Source organism: Castanea sativa, chromosome 7, assembly GCF_040712315.1.
Source record: "Castanea sativa cultivar Marrone di Chiusa Pesio chromosome 7, ASM4071231v1".
NCBI lineage: Eukaryota > Viridiplantae > Streptophyta > Magnoliopsida > Fagales > Fagaceae > Castanea > Castanea sativa.
In genome coordinates this window covers 8,919,989-8,946,843 of record NC_134019.1, presented here as the reverse complement: position 1 = coordinate 8,946,843, position 26,855 = coordinate 8,919,989, and the positions used below count along the sequence as shown (strand labels likewise).

The following is a 26,855-nucleotide window of genomic DNA, read 5'->3' as shown; positions in this document are numbered from 1 at the left end:
TACAGCCCAAAGGCCTATATGCCCATTTAGGCCCTTTTACTCCCCACAATTGGTGACAAAAAAATAATTTAATAGTACGTTAAAATTAAAATCAGTATCAATTTTTATCACAATATTTTCATAATAAATCTTAAGTGATAGGTTATTATTAGCTAATATTGGTGAGAGAAAAAAAAATTTTAGAAAGAGAAAAAAATAATTTTAATAGTTGTTCAAATTAAAATCAGTATCAATTTTTATCACAATATTTTCATAATACTTTCACAATAAATCTTAAATGGTAGGTTATTATTAGTTATTAGTGAGAAAAAATACTTTTTTTAGAAAGAGAAAAAAATAATTGTAATAGTACATTCAAATTAAAATTAGTATCAATTTTTATCACATCAATTTCACAATATTTTCACAATAAATCTTAAGTAGTTGGTTATTATTAGCTAATATTAATTAGAAAAAAATAATTTTTTTAGAAAGAGAAAAATTGATTTAAGCATGATGAAGTAGTTGATTTAAGCATGAAACTAACTCTTTTATATTTACATTGTCATTTTTTGGTAATTTACCACTCAAATCACCACTTTTATAGGTGTTAGCCAAACACTCAACTTTTTCAAATACTCAATTTTTTCAAAAAACACTTTTTTATACTATACTTTTTTAAAACCCCACTTTTTCGAGAAACCTAACTTTAAAAAGTTGAACCAGACTCAAACTTACTTGCATAACCATCGATCAACAAATAAAAAGTACAAAAAATCAAGAACTGCTAGTGGTCCCATCAATTTTGGTAGAAAGCGCCAAGTAGAAAGAGGTATACATATAATAATAAAAAATCAATAGCTCTCTCAATCAAAACGAGCTCCATAGACTTGAGATCAGACGTGAGATGCCTATGCCTCTATCCCCTCCTCACTCTCACTCTCACTCTCACTCTCACTCTCACTGAGCTTCAAACTAAATGGAGCTAACAGCTCAATCCGCTTCACGCTTACTATCATTTACCCCTAAACTTCTCAACAATCCTCTCGAAACTCCTCGACGATTGGTATTAAGTACTACTACTGCTACTACTACTACTCTCCGAAACCAAAAGAGAAGCGGTCCTGGTCCTCCTCGATTGAAGATCGTGAACGCGAGGAGAGAAAGTGGTGGTGGTGGAGCCGAGGTCGACACTGCCGTGGCGGTGAAGGAGAAGCCGAAATCGGAGCGGTTCGAAGTGTATAGAGGTTCTCCGACGCCGTTTGGTGCCACCGCTCGCGACGGCGGTGTCAATTTCACTATCTTTTCCGCCAATGCCGTATCCGCCACTCTCTGCTTGATCTCTCTCTCCGATTTACACGACGTGAGTGAGTTCGCTTCAATACTTTTTATGGCCTTCTTATTCTTATACCAAAGGAGTTGTTGCATGTCGTAATTAGCAGATATATTTCCTGAGTTTTGAGGCTCACAAGATCAGCTTTTAAGAGTCATTGATCAAACTTATGAGTCTTTTAAGTCTCATAGTTTGTGGTATATGTATAACTAATTTTAGCCATTTTACCTCTGCAGAATAAAGTGGCTGAGCAAATCTCACTTGATCCATTGACTAATAAGACAGGCGATGTCTGGCATGTATTCCTGAAAGGAGACTTCAAAGACATGCTTTATGGCTACAAATTTGATGGAAAATTTTCCCCAGACAAAGGGCTTTACTATGATTCTTCACGGATTCTATTGGATCCTTATGCAAAAGTTAGTGGCCTGCACGAGTTATTTACATTGTTAGACCTTTTATTGTTTCTTTATTACCCCTAATACATTTAATATGTACTTATTAACTATTTTTTTTTATGAAGAAAAAATTTCACTCCTTTGACTGCTAGGTTTTGGCAGATCATTTGCTTCCTAGGTCTGGATGGTATAATTTATGCATGGCTTTTTTTTTGGAAATCCAGTTTTTTGCTTCTAAAATGCAATGGACTCTGATTTCCTTTTCATTTGTCTAGGCAGTTATAAGCAGAGGGGAGTTTGGTGCTTTAGGAGCTGATGGTAATTGCTGGCCTCAAATGGCCTGCATGGTACCTTCTTTTGATGATGAGGTAGTACATGCTGCATTTACTTCAATAACTGTGGGCTTTCTTATTTATTATTATTACTTTCTAATTTTAATTAATGCTTTATATTACTATTAAGGAGCTAAGGTTAGATGTAAATAGGTTAGTCTTATGATATAGTCAAACGTGTGTCACTTTGTTGTCACAAAATCCCTGCCTAGATTTTTAAGAAATTTTTTTTTAATAATTTTTGTAACAATGTTTTTCATTGTTCTTGTTCAATATGAAGATACTGGGGTTTACCCCCTGGAAAAATGCTTATTACTTTTCATGACCAATACGACTTGTGATGACAATGATAAAGGTCCTATGCTTAGTGAGGGTGATGATTATATATTTTTTAGGATTGCATTGCTTTTGTTTGGCATAGAAATGAAAACTGAATATTCTAGTGCTTTTGGCCTTTGCCTTTTGGGTATAGTGTGATTTTATCGTGCTCCTTTTCTTCTTTTTTTTCTTTTTTTGATAGGTAAGAATAATTTTATTAAGACGAGGCTACTTCATGAAAAAGCCACAAAGTTTTCTAAAGAATTACAAATGGAAAATATCTACATATGAATTGACTCTATGAAAGATTGAGCATAGTTACCATCTGTGAGACTAGACACAAAAGACCACTCATAAAGAGAATTAATAAAGGATGCTAGCAATCGAGTTGACGTGAACTCTACATCTACAAAAGTATGTCGATTTCTTTCCTTCCATATAGTCCACAGCAAACATAAAGGAACAATATTCCATTTATCTGAAAGAAGATTTGGTCCTCGATTTCACCATCCACATATCCACATAATAAATCAAGAACCTTCTCTGGTAATACCCACTGAATCCCAAAAGGCCTAAATACAAAGCTCCACAATTCAAAAGATACACTACAATGTCTTCAACCATGCACTTCATGTCTTCATTTTGATTGCAGCCATCAAATATCACGATTGTGTATATTTTGTAAAGCACAAGAGAATTATATAAATATTATATTTCAATTTTATCCCATGAATGGTGTTAATTCCAAGCAACCCTATTTATTGACTTTTAGGTTCTCTTTTTTATTTTAATCACTTAGTACTACTTTCAAGCAAACCCTAGGTGCATATTCCTAGGTTATATCCCTTTGTTTTATTATTTTTTTGTTTCCCAAATACAAGTCCCTCTCTTAGAAATTATTGTCCCATATCATTCAACCAATCTAAAGTTTCTTTTTCTATTTATATCATCGTTAAGCTTTGTTATGAAATTAATGATTGTTTCTTCCTGTACTTGCTATCAGTTTGATTGGGAAGGAGATTTGCCTTTGAAGTATCCACAGAGAGATCTTATTATATATGAGATGCATGTGCGAGGATTTACAAGGCATGAATCTAGTAGGACTGAGTTCCCTGGTACATACCTTGGTGTTGTGGAGAAGCTTCATCACTTAAAGGTATAATTTAGAGAACCAAAACAAATCTCTGAGGCTTTTTAGATAACTCTATTAAATTAATTGAATAGTATATGCACTTAAAGTTCAAAAATATTAGTAGTGCTAACAATCTTATTTTGTAGTCTGATGGCTAGTGTAAAATTTACTCACCCTTTTAAGAATGGATTAGTATGTTATTTCTATAATTACAGTTTGAAAGACTGAAATAAAAGGGTTGTTATATTCATCAGTGATTAGTTATCATTAAATGAAATCTCCAAAATGATCTTGGTCTCATTCTCATAAGTCTTTTATGAAGATCCAATCTTAATGTCAAACTAAGGGTGGATCAGGAGGAGTTATTGTCTAATCTTAAGAGATGTTGTCGCCTGGTTGGCAAAATTAACTATCCTACCATTACTCACCCAGATAATTGATATATCTTTTGCTATTAATGTTGTGAGTCAGTATGTGGCAGCTCATTGTCTTCCACGTTGAGAGGTCATTATTCAGATTCTAAGATATCTTAACACACATCCAAGTTGTGGTCTTTGGTATAGGTGGTCTTTGGTATTGAACTAATGGTCACTTACAAGTAGAACCACTTACAAATTCAAATTGGGCTGGTTTATCCTTAGACAGATCTATTATTGGATATTGCATTTTTCTAAACAGAAACTTAATTACTTGGAAAAATAATATGTTGGATGTTGTCTCTGGATCTAGTGTAGGGGTGGTGTACAGGCCATGGCACATATGTCAGGTGAACTTTCCTATGACTATGTGACAGTCAACTAGTGATTCATATTGCCTTTAATCCTATGTTTCATGAGCGGACTAAGCATATAGAGGTGGATTCTCATCTTGTTTTGGAGAAAGTGGAAAGGGGTGTAATTGATACTTCATGTCTCTATGGGAGCTCAAGTGCCTGATATGATTACCAAAGCTTTGTGCAAGACTCATTTGGATTTGTTATGTAACATGCAGTTTGAGGGGAACTGTTATGAGTTTGTATTAAGTTGGAGGCAAAATAGTTTTATTATTGCAATCACCCACATGAATAATTTTAACTTGTGTTAGAGAATTAGTTTTTTGGCCTAAAAAACACTTCCTGAAACAGCAAATTGCATTAAAGCTCCAACACAGAATATTTTTATAAAAGTGTAGGTTATAAATACGATGGATATAAAACAATTAATAGATACATAAGTATTAAAAAAATTATACCTATAAACACATTGTATGTTTTTTTTTTTCATTATTTCATCAATAATAGTTCTTATATTACCTATCAAAAAAAATTTATACCTATTAAAAAAAATTACTAAAATTATATATATTAAACGTATTGTCTGACATTAGCTTTTGATGAGGAAGATTTTGTTGTTGTAATATGTAGTTCATTACAATTAGAATGATACTTGAGTAATATCTTGCAACAACATGATATGTGTAATAATTTGATAACGACTGCAATGATTTTTTGAAGTTATCATAAAAAAGTGTATGATCATACACTGCTAATTACTGATGTCCTCAAGAGGTGTTGTTTATCTTGCAGGAACTTGGAGTAAATTGTATAGAGTTAATGCCATGTCATGAGTTCAATGAATTGGAGTATTTCAGCTACAACTCTGTCTTGGGTGACTACAAGTACAATGCCTCAACCTAAATTTTTTTATATTAAATATTGCAATGATATTCTAAATTTCATTTAGTACCTTTTTCTTTGGGGTTATGCAACAATTTATTATTTAGTTTTTGTAGCCAACTACTGAATGATATGCCACAATCTGCAGTTTGTATCACATGTCTAATATGAGTGCCACATAGTCACTGACATGTCACGTCTCAATTGATTGGGGACTAGGAACCTGGGTGCCCTTTTATGGTCCATGACTCTAACCTCATGCTTGGGGTTGTCCCCTTATAAGTTTAGATACCTTCAGATTGGATGAGAAATGTGCCATGAGTCCTAGGATGCTCTACGTGGTGGGGACTGGTGGTTGATTGTGACACAGGACCATCTTTTTAGGATTTCTTGGACGAAGGGGTTTACTGTTCACAGCCAATTAACAGTGCTTGGACCTCTCTTATCTTCCTTCTTTGCAACCCCTGATCATCTTAATTCGGTCCTATGTCATTCAACCTTTGAATTGTGTTGAAGAATATAAGAAATAGAGACACATTACCACTCTCCCTCCCAGAAAAAGTAACGAGAAAATAAAATTTGCATCGATATAACAATGAAAAGAATCTCTATTTCACAGTATCTATAATTTGACTCCCCTCAAAATGAGGTAAAAAGAACAAACTTTGTTCTTTCCGAAATTATGAACATTTTATAATTTGACTAACAGCATGTTGGCACAGTAAAGAGAAAATAAAATTTGCATCAATATAACAATGAAAAGAATTTCTATTTCACAGTATCTTTAATTTGACTCCCCTCAAAAAGAGATAAAAAGAACAAACTTTGTTCTTTCCAAAATTATGAACATTTTATAATTTGACGAACAGCATGTTCGCCCATTTTAGTCATAAAATTTATAACGCAATATTGTTTCTTGTCCAGGGTTAACTTTTGGGGATATTCAACTGTAAATTACTTTTCACCCATGACAAAATATTCTTCTTCTGGTGTGCGTAATTGTGGCCGTGATGCAATAAATGAATTCAAGCTTCTTATTAGAGAAGCACATAAACAAGGAATCGAGGTGGCAATTAATTGCAATATGGTTAAGCATTTAGTTTCTTTCTTTCCCTTCTTTGTTTTTTGGTGAGGTTTAAATTCCAAATCTACTTAAGCAGGTGATCATGGATGTTGTTTTTAATCACACAGCCGAAGGGAACGAAAATGGCCCCCTTTTGTCTTTTAGAGGGGTTGATAATAGTGTCTATTACATGCTTGCACCTAAGGTATTTTTCTTGAAATTTACAAATTTTTTTTTTCTTGATGAATGAAATTTACAGTTTGTATGCACTGTTCTGTAAAAATAATGAAAATTGGAGAATGTTAATAATATTCACTGCTCCTCCATAGCCATTTCTCTTCTTTCTTTTTGGGGGCAGGAGGGGGGGGGGGGGGAGCACACATGCATCTAATATTGGAACACTTTTGCAGTTAGTGCAAATATTATGGTCAATGAATTTATTAGATGACAAAGTCTAGTAGACCTCCAATGTTATCTGATTTCATGGTTTCATTGTACCTGTAATTTGTTTTAAGGAACTTTTGTGTGTGCATCCAGCATAATTCATTGTTTCCTTGTGTATCTTTACTTCTTGGTTAATGAAATCTTTTATTATCTATCAAAAAGAAGAAGAAGATAAAGTCTATTAATACCCGTAAGTATGGTCATATAATGTATAACTAATGAAAATGGTTATTCAATATTTAAGAATGGAAACCTGTGAACCAATCTAATATCTTGCCTTTTATGAGATCGACTGGAGAATAACTAGACATATATATTGTATGCAAAGAAGTTGTCCAGCTTGAGGAGTCCTTCCTATGTTAATAAATAGAGTGGTTTTTTAAGAAATAGTAAAGTAAGACCTATCTTATGTAGGTGTGTATATATATGATATGTGTAGCACAAAGTGAATGGAAAGAAAATGATGATATGCTTCTAAGGAAATGACATACATGCTATTACTTCTCTAAAATTGGACTGATTTATTAATTTGGAATTCTTTTTACTAGCGTCATCAAATCTGCTCTGTTTTTTTGAGGAAGCAGAAAATGAAGGCTCCCATTTTATACCTGCTAGGTTGTTTTAGTTAACCTGCTTGGTGTTTTTACTAGTTTTGTCAAACATGGTCCATTTCCATTTGATTCGATCCATTCTGGCCCATTCAGGTTTTGATCAATATCCTTGCTCTTACTTTTTTCTCCTTCCCTTTTTTATTTTTCTACTTAAGAATTTTTTTAAAATTCTTTTTTATTTTTCTTGTCTGCAATTTTTTATCGTTTTTTTCCATGTTTATGAAATTATACATGAATCTCATAGCTGCTATCAATTTGAAACAAAGCACCAGATTAATTCACTTGTGTTACATTTCAATCCAAATAAATAAATTAGCCACCTATAGACACAAGTTTGACTGTGTTGGTGCTTGAACATCTTATTATCATGTGCAGTATTGGTTTACAAGTGTGCGAGTGAGGGCTCCATGGTCCAATATGTTTTAAGCTAGCTTTAGTTTACAATATTGCAAAAGCTTTATTTCATTTTTCTAATCCAGTCTTCCTTGTTTGATATTTCTTGAGATTATTTATTGTGGTTCTTTGATGGTTTTACAGGGAGAGTTCTATAATTATTCTGGATGTGGTAACACATTCAATTGCAACAATCCTGTTGTACGTCAATTTATAGTGGACTGCTTAAGGTAGATTTATCAGAATTGTTTGTAAAAGATATTTTATCCTATTTTATTTCCTGAAATTTCCTGTTTTACCTAGAAATTTTTTTGATAAATTCTTTTTTTTGATAGGTAATTAGAGACATATTATTAATGAAAATAGTAAGGAAAAATACAAATTGTTCATGATAATGAACAACAGGAAAAGGATAAAACAAACAACAAAAAAAGAGGGAAATCAAGAAACTAATCTAAGAGAAAACATAAACTCAAAGAGAGAGAAACAATCAGTAAAACCCTACCAACGAGACCACTCAAAAAGACAATGCTGGCATAAAACTTTTAACTCTTCCAAAGTCTTATCAGTGTCTTCAAAGAAACGATGATTTCGTTCCAACCAAGCAATCCACATCAAAAGTGTCCTCAAAGAAATAATGATTTCGTTCCAACCAAGCAGTCCACATCAAGCAATCTGAAATCAAGTTCCAAATATTTGAAGTATGAATCCCAAGCCATTGATGCCAATAGAATAACAATTCCGCCACTGATCCTAGCATAACCCAATGAATACCAAAAGCCCAAAGCATAAAAGTCCATAAGGTATATGTAACAAGACAATGAAGAAGGAGGTGGTCCACTAACTCTCCATCACATCGACACATACATTATCGATTTGCCAAAGAGCGACCCCTCCTAAGCATGAGATTATCCAAAGTAAGAATCTGACCATGAGCAGCTGTCCACAAAATGAAAGCCACTCACTTAGGAACCTTTGGTTTCCCAACACCCTTCCAAGGAAACAAAGAATTCTGAGCACCCCGAATCGCCTGGTAGAAAGACCGGGTGTTAAACTTACCATCTTCTTTGAGACGCGAACAAAGAGTATAATTCCTATCACCCTAAGGAATACAAGATTGGATAAACTCAAGGAGAGAATAAGATGCTGTATATTGAATTCTATTGGGATATACATATCAATATTTGACGGACTCAAAATACTTATTCATAAAGGCATATAAGAGAAACTATGGAAATTATAATAATAAAGATGCATAACAACAAGCATTCTTTCACTAAATTATTATTTATCTTCAGTTTGATTTTTGTATAATAAAAAACTTCCTTTGGGTTTTAAAGTCACAGGTTGAATGCATGTTGAGATTTTCTAGTTTCACTTGGAAGACATGGCTGCAAAACTAACCATAATTCATATGGCTGAGGTGCCAAGCTCCATATTATTGAATACAGTTGTACTACAGAAATAAAATGTTAATTAGAGCCATGAATGGACAACTCCTCGGAAACTAGAATGTGCCTTTATGATATGATTTTATATCTATCATTTGCATAAATTGAGTCGTATAGTTTGGAAGTTCAGTGTTTGGTGGAAAGAAAAATGTAGAGAAATATGAAGAGAGAAAGGTAATATAGGTTGTCCATCTCATACCCTGAATCGATCATCTCCTTGGTTTGGAGGTCCTGAAAGATAAAGAAGTAGGAGAAAAAAGAATTTCCCATGGCAAGGCTTTAGTCAATTGACTACCAAAAAGCAGTTTAAAAGGAAAACTAAGGACATATAGCCTAGATGATAAAGATAATGAATTGTAAGTTTGAAGAGAACATTTCCCAAGCACCGGCCGAGAGTAATTGTCAGCTAAAACAATTTGGTGTTGGTGTTGAACATGAGTCAAATTAGAAAAGAAAGATACTATACCAGATATATGTTTGTTAGCAGCTAGCACTAGAGTCAATGACCCAAGAAGGTGGGGAATCAACCTGGCATAGGACAAATTAGGAGATTTTGTTTATGTGTGTTTGTGTGGGTTTAGTGTTAGGAGAACTTGTGAAGTTAAGGTTTAGAATTGTTGAAGAAAGAGAGACGAGGTTTTGATAGGAATAAAAATTGGTTTGATGAGTTATTTGGTGGCTATTTGGTAGAAGGAATAATGTGGGAATTTGGGTTTTGATAGGTAAAAGAAAGAGCTTGATTTGAGGTTCTAAGGAAGAAGAAAAGGAGAAGTTTTATGACATTCAGAGTTTGTATGAGCAATACCCGCAAACAGTACCACAAGAAAGAGAAGAAGAAGAAGATGAAGAAGAAGAAAAGAGAGAAGAGAAAGGGAGAAAAGAACATTCAAAGCCCAACATGCCTCAATGCTCAAAATTCTCAATAAGTTTACTAATCAACCCTAACTCTTTTGAATGCATTGAGCATAAATATATATATAAAGACGCTTTCTTGAACTAGTAGTATTAGGATTCCTAGTTTGACTACTAAACTTAAAGACCAATAAAAGACTAAATTGGACTCAAAGAAAATAAAACCTAAGACACTTAGGATCTCATAGAAAATTATAGACTCGATTAAACCACCGCAATATCCTTAATTTGCAGGAATCATAGAAATGATTGATTTGCCCATGACTACACAACTGACCATAACTTATAAAATAAAGATCCAAATAAAAAAAAAAATTGATTTAAAGATTCATACCTAGACCTTTAAAACACACGACTTTTACTTCTGTTGGACTTCACATGTGAACCCTGTAAACAATTCTTGAATAGGTAAAATTGCAAAGTAATAGTAAATCAATCCTTCCTGGCTGCATCATAACCACACATGCAGCACTACCTGAATAACTTAATGTAGCAGTGGAATAAGAACAAAGTGCAGTTCACAATTGCTGAATGAGATCACTGGGCTGAGTTGTTAGTGCATCACAAGAACCAGAACTAGGAGCTGCACCCAAGAATAAAAGTAGATAGTTTTGTCAATGACCTGATGCCCATAATCAATTTTGCCATGTATAACCTGATAATAAGGCTCAATATGATTGGTATGACCACAATGATCACACTTCCTATCACCTCATCTGCCAGTACAACCACCACCACAAAACATAAAAAGGGCCTCCATGACCACCATCGGAAACACCACAAAAGCTATTTCAGTCTCCACCACTAGAAAATAAAGTAGAAGAATCTAAGGAAGTGACATTATATCAATGCTTTTGATTGTTTGGTAGATTAGTGATAACATTGTGCTATTTTCTATATGCTTGAATCTTTTGCAATTTCATGTATATTCATTGGTTTTATTCCCTTTCTGTCTCAGGTAATGAAGGTGTATGTTACACACACTTCACTTTTCAGTTTCCATTATTAGTTTGCCCATGTTCTATAGTTTCAACTTTGTTTCAATTTTGTATGAGTTGCAATCTGTTATATTACTGTTTTATGGAATTGAAGGTCTTCATTTCTATTTTCTGTAACAGATATTGGGTAACAGAGATGCATGTTGATGGATTTCGCTTTGATCTTGCCTCTATCATGACCAGGGGCAGCAGGTTATGTGCTAAAACTATCTTACCTAGCTCAATTCAAACTGGGGATTGATGTTTTTCCAGTTTTTTTTTTTATAAACAATTTCATTCCTTCTTTGTCATCAGTCTCTGGGATGCAGTTAATGTGTATGGGAATTCAATTGAAGGTGACTTGTTGACGACTGGCTCCCCTCTCAGCAGCCCTCCATTGGTTGACATGATAAGTAACGATCCAATACTTCATGGAGTCAAGGTTTTTACTGTAGATTCCTTATTCTCCCCTGCAAATCTTAATCTCTTTTCCTCAAATCTTTCATCTCTCAAAAGTCTAAGTACATCAAAGAGCAGTGTGAAAATGATCTAACCTGTTTAATAACATTATATTAACACAAAACCAAAAGATTAGACAAATAATGCTTCAATTTCCATATGCCTATGAAGAGAAAAGAATTTGCACATCTCCTTTGAATTTTAATGGCATGGAGAAGCTCCAAATAATCTGTCTATATCATTTGGCATAGATTCTATTATGAGACAATTGAATGTGGTAGCTCGTTAATTTGGCCCCTTTCCTAATGGTTTAGGTTTGGGATAATTGGTTAGCCTTGACTGACCAAGAAGCTATTCGGTTCAAGCTTTGCTACTGTTGTTTCTTCTCTTCTGATGGAATTTGCAAGGCCTGCATTCCCTTTAGGCCCATTCTTTGTTCAGGATTGTTAGTGGGCATGCACGTTGGGGGGGAGGGAGAGCGTTTGGTTTAAGCTTAATATAAAAAGGGTTAAATTCAAATTGCATCTAAGGTAACTATTGTCAATATTACTCTACTTAATAACTCATTATATGAGAAATTTTATTAATCTCATTATTAAATTACATGGTCTCCTATGCCTTTCATGCACAACAAATATCAAGATTATCAAAAGATTAAGAACAATCTCATCTATAAAATGTCTAAATTTTAGTTTGTCAATTTTCAAAAAAAACAAATTGATTTGATTGATTAGGTTGAAAATTTTATCCAAAAAAAAGAAAGGCCATGTGTGGAAACTATGAAGATAAGATTTAATCCGATGGTGAGACTGTCAAAATGTAATTTCAATTACAAGTTATTGACTATTTGACATAGGACGGCCTTTGTATTCTTCAGTTTATGACTGACTGTGTAATAACAGGTGATTAGCTTTTACCCTAGAAAGATGACTTATTACCTAGCAAAGTGCCTTGGGGAAAAATGTCCACACACCACTCCGAAGCCCTTAAACATTGCTGCTTTTAGATGTATTAATTTCTTTGGATTTATTTTCTTCAGAGCAGAATTTTAAATGTATTCATTTTTTGTTTCATTTTTAATTCTTATCATATTTAAAATCTTTTTCTCTTTATCTAACATTTGTTGTATTTCTAGCCTCTGGATTTTTGCTTTAATACATTGTATCTAGCTCATGAATCTAACTTACACTGTTTTATTTTATTTTATTGCCCAAGAACTTTCTCTGGTTTCAACTATTGATTAGCGGATATTCTTAGCTGTGTATTTGCCAAATTGTCAAAAGGATTACAACTAAATTTATTCTATGCCTATTTCAAATAGCTTATTGCTGAAGCATGGGATACGGGTGGCCTATACCAAGTTGGCACATTTCCTCACTGGGGTATATGGTCAGAATGGAATGGGAAGGTCAGAGCTGATATTCAACTATTGTATTCTTCATCCCAGTTAAATTTTTATGACTAATATACTGTACAACATGCAAAATGTAAGCATCCCATTATACTCCATCTGCTCTCTCTCTCTCTCTCCCCCCCCCCCCCCCCCGGCCGCATTTTAAAAACCACCTGGTGCCTGGTGCATAATCCTAAACTAATGAACACTAAGGTAGAAAGGTCATACAAGTAAACCTTGGTTGTAACTTGCATCTTCTAGTTTTCTTTTTATTTTGCCTTTCCCTCGTTCTATTTGTTCCGCATGCAATTCACAAAGATGTATACTGACTAGTGACTTTCCTCCTTGTCAATCAACTACACAACAATCCACTTTTGACTGCTCCAATATAAAGAACCTTTGCTTGGATTATTTGAATTGTTGCTTATAATTTTGTTCTCACGTCTTCAGGTATAGGGCTTGTAATATACACGCAGGTTAGGTGGTCAAATATGATTCCCTGATCATAATAATCTGTAGATTTGACGATAGCTTTCCTCAGCACCTTCCAAGCAATTTGTCTTCTCAAAGGCTTTATAATCCATGCCCAGATTTTCAATTTTTTTGGTATTGGCTTTGATATAGGATAAATTGGGAAATTTGTAGGCTTAGAATAAGGAGGAATTATGGATTTAGGGTTTAGAGCTTTTGAAGAGAAGCATTAGTATTCAAGAATGACCAGGGTTTTAGTAGGGAAGTGGATCATCCAAGGCACATTAGCATGGCGTACTTCTCCTATTCGAACTGGGGTTTGAAACCAAACTTCTCGTTAGGAGGATAGATGGGGCAATTCAGATGAGATCCAATGTAGTCCAACCTTCTATTCAATCGTGGGATCCGGGACATTTTGTGAACAGTGCACGTCTATTGTATAGTAGTGTGAATAGTATTGGTGAAACAGTGAGAATATCAAAAAGAGGAGAAAGGGAGAAGAGACAAAAAGTAAAAGAATACAATAAGACCCATGTGCCTTGATACTCTTAACACAATTTTTTTTTTTTGATAAGTTAACACTATTTTTATTAATCGAATCTATCATATTGGAGTACAATGACACTCTTATTTTTTTTATAAGTAATAAGACTTTTATTGAAAGAAATCAACATCGTGTTCACGATGATGAACATTCTGAACATGAAACAAATACACTTAGTTTAAGAACTAAAGCTAGCAGATTGTAGGAAATCAGAAATAGAAATACAATGCGTAAATCCCCAAATATGAGCCCATTGAAACAAAGTACAATGACACTCTTAGATCTAGATCTTAACTCTTCCTAATAGGAGAATAGAACTCTTACTTTGACTAGTAGACCAACTCCTAATTGAATTGGACCAAAGCTCAAGCACATAAAAATGCTAAACTAAATAAGAGTTACCTAAGAAGTCTTTAGTTGAGTTAAAAGTTTTGTGTCAGCATAGCCTTTTTGATTGGTCTCAATGCTGGGTTTTACAGATTGTTCTTCTCTTCTACTGTTTTTCTCTTCTCTTAGTTTAGTCTCCTGATTGTTTTTCTATTTATTCTGTTTGTGCTTTGCTGTTGTTCATCCTCATGAACACATTGAATGTTTCTTTTTTATTATTTCATTAATAATAGTACTCATATTACCTATCCAAAAAAAAAAAAAAAAACCCAATGCCCAACTGACAATTATAAAATTATGAAAATACCCTCGACCCTAGTAAAATCAAACAAAAAATAAAATAAAATAAAATGCTAATAACCTTCTTATCAGAAAATGCTCCTAACCTACTTAACTACTATAGACAATTATTTTTTGGCTTTGCCTTAATCTTAGGCTTCTAAAAAGGATTTTTTTTTTTTTTTTTTTTTTCCTCTCTCTAGCCATGCAATGGTTGCACCATGAGGCTTTTCAAAAAATTTTAAGGCTAAGCACCAATGAGCTCTATTAACTCAAATTGCACTACTTGCGTGTATATATATATATAGACTAAGCTAACTTTTCAAATTCAATAGATCTCATAACAGTCATTGATAGGTTAAAAATGGACAATTTTGGTGTTCAGTGTTTAAGCCTCTATGAGTTTTGAGATATAATCTCAATCCTGTTTCTACCTCCAGTTGTTTGACCTTCTATTGTCCCTTTCCTCCCAGGCCATTGACAACTGTACATGGTGCAGTTCTGATTGCTATTTTTCATAGAACCTTCTTGGCAACCATACTTAAGTTTTTACATACATTTACCACCATTTTGCATAATGTGTGGGTGAGATTTGAATTGTTTTTTCTTGTCATTCTCAGTATCGCGACACAGTGCGGCAGTTTATTAAGGGTACAGATGGCTTTTCTGGGGCTTTTGCTAAATGCCTTTGTGGGAGCCCTAATCTATACCGGGTATTGCTATTGTTGTTGTTGTTGTATTTCTTTCATTTTGTATCTATGATAATCTATTTCATTAAATTGAAAATTTACAATGTTCCTAAACAATTGTAATGTTTGATTTCTGTGTTAATAAACCTTTTTGGAGCGATGCCCAAATATATATATTTTAAACTGAAGTGTGATAAAATTCTATGATGTAATATGTAAAATCATCTATGCTAAATGATTTTCTTGAGCAGCTTCCCTTACTATTTCCATGATCCAGGAAGGAGGAAGAAAACCGTGGAACAGTATCAACTTTGTATGTGCACACGATGGTTTTGCTATGGCTGATTTAGTGACCTATAACAACAAACATAACTTAGCAAATGGGGAGGATAACAATGATGGAGAGAATCATAATAATAGCTGGAACTGTGGACAGGTAAAAATATTTATTTGCACATAGCTCTGATTTCTACATTTGGACTTTGCTTAATGGCTTAATGCTTGGTGTTACTCTGTGAAAAGATCACTTACATTAATGTTGGTAAATGGCATTCAAGGTTTCCATGATGGTGACCTCTTAAGGCCCAAAGTTTGATAATCAAAAAAAGAAAAAGAAAGACCCAAAGTTTGACACAGCTTTGTGCTGACACATAATCAACAAGCTTGTGGATCAATTTGTCTTCAATAGGAATAAGGATAGTACTATACCACACTCACTATAATTCCTCTAAGATTTTATATATGTTCAATAAGATTTAAGTTTTCCTTTGAATCTTCTCCTCTCTTTTTTTGGCTGTGCATATATCTGTTTTCATGATTGTTCGGATCTTGACATCTTAATTCTTAACATAAATGTTCAGTTACATTGATGCAGCACGGCCTTGGAATCCTTGGAGTGATATCTGTTGTCTAAAGAAAAATTCAGTGATATGATAGTAATAATTTATTGGCCAAATGAATAATATTAATGGTAATGGGGGTTATAATTACTAAATGAGAAGAGAACAGAGAATAATATTACACTTTTTTACCACTTACTACTTACCATATATTCATGCAAGGGCTATTTTGCAAGTTTCAAACTGATTTTGCAAATTGCGAGTGTATCCTGTGTTGTTAGGAGTCTGTGGGCTATTTTTGAATCACTTAAATCACTGAGTATTTGATACACACACACACACACACACACTATCACTTGAATGTTCCTGAGAGACACGATTAAGTCTCTCGTTGGTGTTACAATGCCATTAGTCCCTCTAGCAAGATATCCCACAATTCATGATTTACTGTTTCTGGACTCTGTGAAAGGAGATCACTGCAAGAATTTTATTGGACAGGATATCAGATGTCCTTGGCAAGAGTAAAGAAAATATGAATGTAGTTGCCAGTGACTTTAGTGATACCATGATCAGGCTTATAACAATGTATGTGTGGGACCATAATATTTAATTACTTATTATTACTAATGTTCACATGCACGTTGTGAATCTTGACCCCACGACCTTACCCTCCACCCATTAATGAGAAAAGTTAATATGCATTTGTGCTTAAGAGAATATTGTTTATAATCTAGTTTGGACTTGTATGTTGAGATTTCCAATGGGCGTTTACTTTAATGAGAGTGGTTAATAAGCATTTGTGCTCAAGAGAATATTGTTTATAAGCAAGTTTTCTTTTTGTTTCTGAAAACAATTATTCAGGAGGGAGAGTTAGCTAGCACTTCTGTGAAGAAATTGAGGAAAAGACAAATGCGGAATTTCTTTCTCTGCCTCATGGTTTCTCAAGTAAGGTTCAATTTGTATAACCCATTCTGTATCCATAAGTATGTATTTACCTAACTGATAAATGAGTAGCATATGTTACTAGATTGTAGTTTCTTGATTATTTGCCCTAAGAAACCTACTTTGTGTCACCTTCTACAGTTTCTTAAAGGTAGGTACTCCAAACATCATTCTTTGTGAAACTTGCCAAGAGCTTCTAGACAGAGTGGCACTATGGGGAAAGCCCAGATTTGAAACCCTGGGGGCAAGGTCCCCTCAACTTATTTAAAAAAAAAAAACAAACAAACAAACTTGTTAACTTTCAACTTAAGGGTATTATTCAAGTCATTATATTTAACAAAAAAAAGATTAAGTCATCATGCTCTGGTGTTGATTATCATTTAGTGGAGTTCTCACCTTTGGGAAAAGTTGGATCAACAAGTTATGATCATGGTTGTCGGATCGCTAATCTGCATGTGGTTCACCAAGTTTCTTAGGCTTACATTCATGACATTAGAGATTGCGGGTTGTTTAGATGTCCCATGCATATGTAGTAATATTTTGTTTTACATATCTTTTGAAATGAGTCATTTGTTTCTCATAACATATTTCTAATTACCAGATTTTCTTATAACATTTTAAATGAGTTTTTCTGGTATGTGAATGTCCCTTAGGAACCTAAGACATGCACATACAAGTCATTGTAGACATGATTTGAGAACCCAAATTTGAATATTTCAGTTGGCATCATGTAGCTTGTGGGCAGAAGTATTGATATTTGCATGTATAGCATCAAAGCTGTTATATGGTGTAGCAAAAGAATGTTGAGCAATAACTAAAAAGAAAAGCATTAAAAAAAAAAAAAAAGCCTTAAACATGGTGATTAAAATTTGCTTGGAATTAGAGTATAATAAATTGGGAATGCAACAGTGTTTCAAACTTTGTAAAGAGTTCATAATTTGATATGTTCAGACGATGCGTAAAGTGATCTAATATATTGCCCAATTACCATTTCGCCTATATTAGACATAAATATACCTTGCGCATTAGCTACAACCTGTGGGGCTGGAATTAAAATTTGCTTGGAATTAGAATATAATAAATTGGGAATGCAACAGTGTTTCAAACTTTGTAAAGAGTTCATAATTTGATATGTTCAAACAATGCGTAAAGTGATCTTATATATTGCCCAATTACCATTTCGCCTATATTAGACATAAATATACCTTGCGCATTAGCTACAACCTGTGGGGCTGACCTAAAGCAATTTCTGCACAAATGGTGCTCAAAGTGCACTAATCTCCAATCTTTTCTTACTTTGATTTTTATTTAACCAGGGTGTTCCAATGATATATATGGGTGATGAATACGGTCACACTAAAGGAGGAAACAACAACACATATTGCCACGATAACTACGTAATCCTCTACAACTTGATGATCTTTGCATTCAATCAAGTCCATTTGCAGAATGTTTACTGATTTCAGCTATATACGTTGCAGATTAATTACTTTCAGTGGGATAAGAAAGAGAATTCTTCGTCAGACTTTTTCAGATTTTGCTGCCTTATGACTAAATTCCGCCAGTAAGTACTGCTTTATATCATTGACTTTGCTTAAGTAGTTAGCTTTCTGATTGAGCTTTTTTTTATCTCACTCAATCAATGTAAGTAATGATCTTGCAGTGAATGTGAGTCACTTGGCTTGTATGACTTTCCAACGGCAGAGAGGCTACAGTGGCATGGTCATACTCCTGGGATGCCAGACTGGTCTGAAACCAGCCGTTTTGTGGCTTTTACACTGGTATGCTTTCTTGTCAACTTCCATGTCATATTGTTACCGTAACAGCAATGCTTTCTCATCTGGAATATTAGCTCTGCTAACAGGATCATAGTTTGAGATCCCAGTACCAAGTATAATTGGCTCCATTGAATGCAAAACAGATTCTCATTTTCAATTAACAGACCAAACTGGGTATAAATCAGAAGATAACTTCATTTTAAGTGGCTCTATGGAAGGGTCAAGTTTGAAGTGCTCTGGGATATAACATGTTGCTTTATGGGGGTTCCCTAGCATTATCATAAGTACATTTTACATGATAGTTTGTCAACTAATTCTCTTTTTGGTTCCAGATTTCTGTAGATTTGGGTTCTTCACTATATCCAATTGGCAATTTTGTATGCTTTAAATCATTTATTTCACTTTTCAGTAATATTTTATCTTCACACTTCCATACATGAAATACCTAGTATGGACTAAGTGCTCATATATTACACTTTTTCATCTGTTTTTCATTTTTCTTTGGCTGGAGATTATGAGGCATATAGTCCTTCATAGAGGAACTTCTCACTGAAAGTACTTGCCAACAATTACCATAATTGGGTAGGACAAAGAAAAGACTTTAGTGGCATCTGTTGTTTCCATCAAAGCTAATACTTTGCTCTTGACACCTCTCATATGAATCCTATGAGATTTAGTCCCAATTTGCTATGTCACTGTCTTGCTTTGATGCTCTATGATGAAATTATATTCAACTGAGATGCATTCTCATGAGGTACGAACTTGAACCCAGATTGACTCAGTGAAGGGAGAAATCTACGTTGCTTTCAATGCCAGTCATTTACCTGTTGTGATTACACTGCCAGAGCATCCTGGATTCAGATGGGAGCCCTTGGTGGACACCAGCAAGCCTACACCATATGACTTCCTCTCAATTGACCTTCCAGGAAGAGATATTGCATATGATCAGTATGCTCACTTCCTGGACGCCAACCTGTACCCCATGCTCAGCTATTCTTCAATCATCCTCATACTCTCTCCAGAAGAAAGTGCTTAAGATCAAAATCCTGTGCAATGATGTGTGGCTCAAAACTCAACAGCCTCAAAAATGGTTTGCCTCAACATCAATTTATAGGAAAACATGATTTCAACTCCCCATTTGTTGCTTCCACACCACCCTTACTTGCAGGTGTAGGTCCCGTACACCTGTGGTTTGGCAATAAATATCTCATGAGCCCACTTCATGGAGCGGACACATGAGATATCTTCTCGTGATTTGGATTTGTACTGATTTTGATATATGCTAATAGGTAGCCCTATTTCAACTCCCCATTTGTTGCTTGCACAGCGTCCTCATAGATCTCACACCTGTGAATGAGGGTGGTGTGGAAGCAATGAAATGGAGAATTGAAAGTGTTACCCCTATGTATATGCCTAAATCCTTAAGTTATAGTCTTGGAGCCTGAAGCAGACTGGAGGCAGTACATACATATTTTATTATTATAGGGATTGCATATAGAAAGAAAGTAGAGGAGACTGAAATCACACTGAAAATGAGAATATGTACTAGCGGTTAAGACATGATTGTAGTGTTTTCCTTGTTTTTTTTACAGGATTGTGGGCATTGCTTAGATGCTACGCATTTGTATTATAATGTTATAGGGGTGATTTTGATGGAAATCATCTTATACTTCTTGTATGTCTCCATTATGAATAAGTAGCTTGCTTGTAGAAAAATATATATGTATAATGTCTTTACGTGAGAGAGAGATAAATGAGGACCAAGTCAATTGTAAATAAGAGAAGCATCATCTATATACTTCTTTAGTGTACAAAAAATTATGGATTGATGCATGTGTGAATTCAATGGCGAATTTCTAGACCATTTATTTCTACACAGTCAAGTAACTTGACAGTTATGGACATTGGTTTTACATATCTTTGAGGAGCAAGGTCAGATTAGGAAAATCCCATCCCTGTCTTGTCTCCTCTTTGAGGCCCGTGCGGGGCGGAGCCCTGGAGGTTTTCGGCTTCAACAATGATGTAATAGAGATGATAATAAAAAAGGGGGGTGGAGGAGGCAATTGTGAGTATGTGCGTGCTAAGAGATGGAAGCAATTTTTTTGTAAAAAATAAAAAAATATTATAAATAAGATAGGTATAAAAAAGATTCAATTATATATATAAATAATTAAAATATTTATTAAATTGTATCTATATTTATATGGATTTGGGACGAGGCAAGACTGGACAAGGAGAGTAGATGTGGAGAACCTATCCTTACCCCATCACTTCTTTGAGGTGAAGAATACTTGCATGGGTTGTAAATGAATCAAATTGTAAATAACTTGAGCTCGGCTTGGGAAAATACTTGATTATGTTCTTTTATTTAGCAAACAAGTCAAGTTCAAGTCCAAGTTTTGGCTTGACTATTAAACAAGTCGAGCTCAAACATAAATACATAATAATGTGTTTGTGAACAAGCACGTAAAAATGAAGTTTGATTTAACTATATATAATTTTGTGTATCTTGTCTTAAAATATAATTATATTGACTTTAGATTAGAGTGTGTATGTATAGGTTCATATGATATCAAATTATTATTTAGAGTTTAATGATAATATATTAAGTCCATTTATAGTAAAAAAAATCAATGATTTGTGAAGGGGTAAAAAAAATTTAATCATGATTTTGTTATAAATGAGAAGAAGAAGAAAAAGTTAATTAAGTAGCTCATGAATAAACTCAAGCATGTTCAACAAGAAAATGAAATAAGCTTGAATATATAATCTTACTTGACCATAAGCTCGAGCTGGACTCATGTTCGAAAATAAAAGTCATCTAGATTCAGGTCATTTATGGCGTAACTTGCATGAGTTAGGGGGAAGATGAATTTTTGTAATTACTTCGAGTTTAGAAGCTGCCCTCTTGTCATTTTGGAAAAGGAGCTTTTGTAATCATAATAGTACTAGTGAGAATTGAAGTCACTTCCGATGTGCTTAATGCGGAACATTTGGATAAAAAGAAATAAATACACTTTCGAGGGAATGCAGCACTTGATTTTTTGTTGGTTAAACTACTAATTTAGCTATTGGGCTAAGTTAAATTAGCCCCTCAAGCATTAGTTATTTCAATTTAATCTCTCAATTTTTAAAATTAAGTCTGGAATTTTTTTTTCTTTATTTAAATTTTTGCATAATTAATAAATAAAAAATAACTTGATTCTATAATAACTTTTTGGCACTAACTCAAGTCACCCCTTTACTCTTCTTTTTTTTTTTCATGAAAAATGATAATAATAACCTTTTGACATGTGTTTTATTTGAAACGTTAATCGTCAGTTGGTTCCATTAAAATATAAATAGAGAGGAAATGCATTGATAAAATTGACTTAAATTTAAAAGTTGAAGTACCAAACTAAACTAATTAGTACAATTAATAGTTGAGAGACTAAAAATTGACACAATTAGTAGATGAAGGACTATATTAAACTTTACCTACTATTACTTCTAGTTGAAGGATCAAATTAGTAAGTGCACACTTGTTAGCTAAAGTTTAAACATGTTATTGGCATTGTTTGATTTTTCTGTTTGGTTGGAAGAGAATCCTTATTTTCTAAAACAAGCTATTCATCTTAATGTAATTTTATTTTCTAATTAATGAAATTTCTAGTCTTTTTATCACAAAAAAAAAAAAAAATAGTAAGTTCACCAATTTTGTTTTAGAGACCCTTATGTGCGTGGACGTTGACTTCTTCATCATTTATGATTTATCAACTTATTATTTTGACTTTTGACTTTTGCTTTGTATTGTATGTATGTTAGAATTGCACCTCTTTTTTTTTTTTTTTTTCTTTTTTTCCCTATTTTAGAGTTTCAGCCTATAGCGTCGGTCCCTCTTGTACTTTTAAAATAGAAGTACTTACTTTTTCTTTCTCTCCTTAAACTTTGGGGTCAAGTTTAATCATTTCACTAATTTTATGGGCATTTGGTAGGGGAGGATGAAAAATTGGTGGTGCTTAGGTGTTTTCTCTCCTAACCTCCCAAAATTTTATCTCTCCAATTTGGGGAGTAAATAGAGAGGAGGGGAATAGTTGCAATCAATGATTGAACTACCCTCTCTTTTATTTTTTGCTTTCTTGGATGTAGATGATAGCTGCTTTTTTCCTCTTTCTTTTTTTCTTTCCTAAGCATGGATTTGTTGGTTCCTCTCTTTTTCTTTCCCTAGGCATGATAAATGTTTTGCTCCTCTTACTTATTTTTTGGAGGGGGGGGGGGGGGGTGTTAACTAGACTTGAATCTAGGTATGGTTTTCTTTTTTAATAAATTAGGTGATTACCTTTTTTGGGGGGTGCCACTTTTGTTTTAATTGGGAATCATTTTTAACAAGGGTATATGAGTAAATTTATACAAATTCATTTTTTCCATCCCTCCACTTTTCTACTCTCAACCAAACACAAATGAGGGAAACTAAATTAAATCTCTTCTACCCTCCCATTTTTCTATCTTTTTTCAATTTTCTATCCTCACACTTTTCCACCCCTCCAAATATCTTTCCTAATTGATTGACAATAGACAAATTGGCCAAAACAATTCACAACTTTTGGCAACTTTGAAATTTTAACCAAAAATTCAATTGTCTTGAAATTCATGCCCAACCCAATTGTATTTTATGTAAAATAAACTTGAAGTGTCAATTTTACCCTTCAAGTCAAACAAGTTTTTTAATTACACCGACCTCTCTTGAGGATTTATGAAATGAAATTTTCCCCCAAATATTTCAAAAAATGACAATCCTATGAAGTATGTATAAATGCTATAGTCAAGTTTTCATTGATATAATATTTCCTTTTTTATATATAAAAAAATCCTATTAATTTATACATTCCTAGGGAGGAGTATTATGCATCTATAAACCCCGATTGAGGGGGTGTTATTTTGTCCAAAGTTTGTGTATGATTTTTTTTTTTTTTTAAGAATGAAATATTATGTTAGTTTAAGCACAATTTGAGAGGGCATAGACTCAATTGGTATATTTATACAAACCTTAAGGAGGGAGTGTCATTTAACAAATGTTCGAGGTGTCATTTTGATAAATCTAAGGGAGGGTGATATAATTTACCAAAAGTAAAAAAATGGGAAAAAATCTTTAAAAATTAGAGAAAAATCTCATATTTCATTCTTATATTGAAAAATAAACAAATATGAAATAAGGGGAAATTTTTTGACAAATCAAGAAAAATAATTCCCATCACAAGATAGAATTAAACAATAAAAAAAATATCATTCCATAGGTTGAAACTCTAAAAAAAAAAAACAATAAAAAAAATATCATTCCAATCAAATTACACTTTCATAGTACAACAAAATATAGAAACTGTTGAGTTTGTAAGATCTTCCATATTGCCCAACTCGATATTCTCCACCAACTAGGTTAAGTAGCTTCTCAACTTGATCAGAGCCAGCACCATTTATAAAGAATTATTAGTTTCTTCTAATATCCCAATAACTATTCGTTGAACACTTCCTTGCAAAGTCATTAATTTTTTTTTAATACCTTTAGTCTCGATTGAATTAGTTTCTTTGTACTAATACCACAGTGGGTATAACTTGACTACGATTAATTCTTTTGGAGTCCTAATTGTAAGGAAATTAGAACCAGTCTCTTACACTTATACCCCAAAATAACTAGTTAAGTTACAATTAGGACTCCTCATAAACACTTTATATACCCAAGATCCACAAATCCGCCTATCCAATTGTAAGGGAATGTGGGTACAATTAGGACTCCCTTACTAGTCAACATAGCTAATATATAGGACTAGTTATTTTGGAGTCTTTGCCTTCTTGACAACACTGGCACAAAGTTAGCCACAACAAGAAGTGCTTGGTAATTGCCATCCCACGCCGCTGCCACTTGTAGGACACATGTGCACACCCGCTGCACATGTTCTAGCCCACCATAAGCCTTGCTTTTCAATTACGCAGCCCATGCAACCTGCCCAGCATTAAACCTTTGTCAATAAACCATCATATAAATGGCTTGGCCCACTCCAAAGCCACCTCCAAGTTTGACCAGCACCATCCAAATAGCACACACAGCCCATCAACACAGCACCACCCAATTGCAAACATAGCTCCAATCTGCAGGCCAATCTAGTATTTTTCATACTAAATCATCACACTATATAATTAAACATCCCAGCCCTGCCTTGCCAACTTGCAGTCCACTCCACTGCATAAAAACTTGTCCATGGTCTAGCGCATGCAACAAGGCTACCATATCTAGACATGACAAAACGGGTCAAAATTTTCTAACCCGACCCAATTGACCTACAACCCGATTGACTCGTTTAAAAATGACCCATTTTGACCCGCGACCCGATTGATCTGACCCGACCCGCCCGTTTTGCCACGTCTACCAACATTGAGTAGATTGAGATTAAGGTATAATTCTTGTAAAATATTTACTTATTCTTCTTTATTTAATATGTTATGTACTCCATTATAGTTTGTCATTCTTTACTTGCCACTTTCATTTTCTCTTCCTACTTTAAACAGATCAAAAATTATACCAAGATTAGCTTTTAGAAAGCTGGAACAAGAGTTGCACCAAATTTGGGTATCAAGTGTTTAGTGGTAATTGGTAAGTGGTAACAGTATCACCAGTGAAAATCTAATCACAGTTAAGGAACTCAAAAACAATTGATAGATTGCATCTATTTAAAAAAATAAAATAAAATACTTCTTTGAAACTCGCAACTCAACTCAACTCGCGACCCAATTGACCCGCAACCCGATTAACCCATTTAAAAATGACTTGTTTTGACCCACAAACCCGATTGACCCAACCTGAACCCAACCCAACCCGCTCGTTTTGCCACATCTCAGCCCTATTGCACTTGCTACTCACATCACATGGATGGCTTGCAACTTGCCAAGTCTTAACCATGAAATAATTCTTTGCAAAGCCACAATCTCACTGCCTCTAAGCCATCTTGTGTAGGCTTGAATCACCGCGAGGCAACACAACTTGCTGTTGTTTTTACAAATCTTGCATAACCCATGGCATGCCTCCCTTATGCTGTCTTTCTGTTAGAGGTGGCAACATTAGACATGACTTGCGAATGCAACACGAAATTAGAAGATTCGTGTTAAGCCTTGGCAGGCTTGTGTCAAATTAAGTTGGACACAAATTGACTTGTTTAATAAACATGTCAATTCAAATCAGACGCGTGAAACCTGTTTTGACCCATTTAACAGACAATCATATTACTAATTTACTCTTCAAAACTCTAGCTATATAAGCTTCTTTTAACTTCTAATATCCAGTCGTGTTGACTTTATCGTAACTTGTTTATTAAAAAAGTTATGCAAGTCGTATCGTGTTACCTGTTTATTAAACAGGTTGTGTTAAAGTGAGCAATCAAAAAAAAACATATGAATGTCATTGGTTTTAAGCTGAGGATTAAGTTTAAATGGTAGATTTTGAAAAAAAAAAATTTATTGCTACGAGGAAAGAATAAATTAAGTAATAATATTTAAATAGAATATAAATAAAGAATATATTAGAGAGAGCATTTGAAGAAAAGTTGGATGAGAAAACAAGAGACATATACTCCTCTATTTGGGCAAGTGGCTTAGTAGTAGGAAGTCATTGTGACTCGTTTCAAGACATGGCAAATAGTCGGTTCGGGTTGGGTTCGAGTTGTGGGCCAAAACGGGCCATTTTAAACGGGTTGAAAATGGGTTAGGTCAATTGGGTTGCAGGTCTGGTCAAACCATATTTTTCACATTAAAAAAAAAAAAAAAACAAATAAATGTGAACTTTTTAGAGAGAATGAATCAAATCAAATAGTTAGATTATTTGTTACTAATTTACTATTATACATGTGAACAAACAAACCAAAAAACATAAAGATTTGCATATCCTTGCAATTCAGACTGTGATGCCCCAATTTGATTGATTGTATGATGTGTGTAGGTGTGTGATGAGTCCCACATCGGGTATTTACTGGGTAGATATGGGTTTTATTAACAACTACAAGGAGCTTCAATTGTGACTAATCATTTTGAGGTATAGCGCAGATGTGGCTAG

At 34.0% G+C, this 26,855-nt stretch overlaps 1 protein-coding gene across 1 annotated transcript; it reads left to right on the top strand.

Moving 5' to 3' along the window:
• The first annotated feature begins 847 nt into the window (after nucleotides 1-847).
• LOC142643456 (isoamylase 1, chloroplastic) lies at nucleotides 848-20,600 on the top strand. Its single transcript, XM_075818093.1, has 18 exons — nucleotides 848-1,342; nucleotides 1,549-1,731; nucleotides 1,986-2,078; nucleotides 3,364-3,516; nucleotides 5,057-5,148; nucleotides 6,071-6,212; nucleotides 6,307-6,414; nucleotides 7,802-7,887; nucleotides 11,139-11,210; nucleotides 11,313-11,439; nucleotides 12,778-12,864; nucleotides 15,151-15,243; nucleotides 15,497-15,655; nucleotides 16,920-17,003; nucleotides 18,317-18,397; nucleotides 18,482-18,564; nucleotides 18,664-18,781; nucleotides 19,551-20,600. Exons 1-18 carry the CDS (start codon nucleotides 959-961, stop codon nucleotides 19,812-19,814), a joined length of 2,409 nt encoding a protein of 802 aa, XP_075674208.1. The 5' UTR covers nucleotides 848-958; the 3' UTR covers nucleotides 19,815-20,600.
• The last annotated feature ends 6,255 nt before the right edge of the window (nucleotides 20,601-26,855 follow it).

Bases quoted from the DNA above. Each gene is read 5' to 3' on its own strand.
- LOC142643456 (XM_075818093.1), top strand. From the start codon at position 959: ATGGAGCTAACAGCTCAATCCGCTTCACGCTTACTATCATTTACCCCT. The intron at 1,732-1,985 runs GTTAGTGGCCTG...TCATTTGTCTAG, and splicing joins TATTGGATCCTTATGCAAAA to GCAGTTATAAGCAGAGGGGA. The intron at 11,440-12,777 runs GTTTTTACTGTA...TATTTCAAATAG, and splicing joins CAATACTTCATGGAGTCAAG to CTTATTGCTGAAGCATGGGA.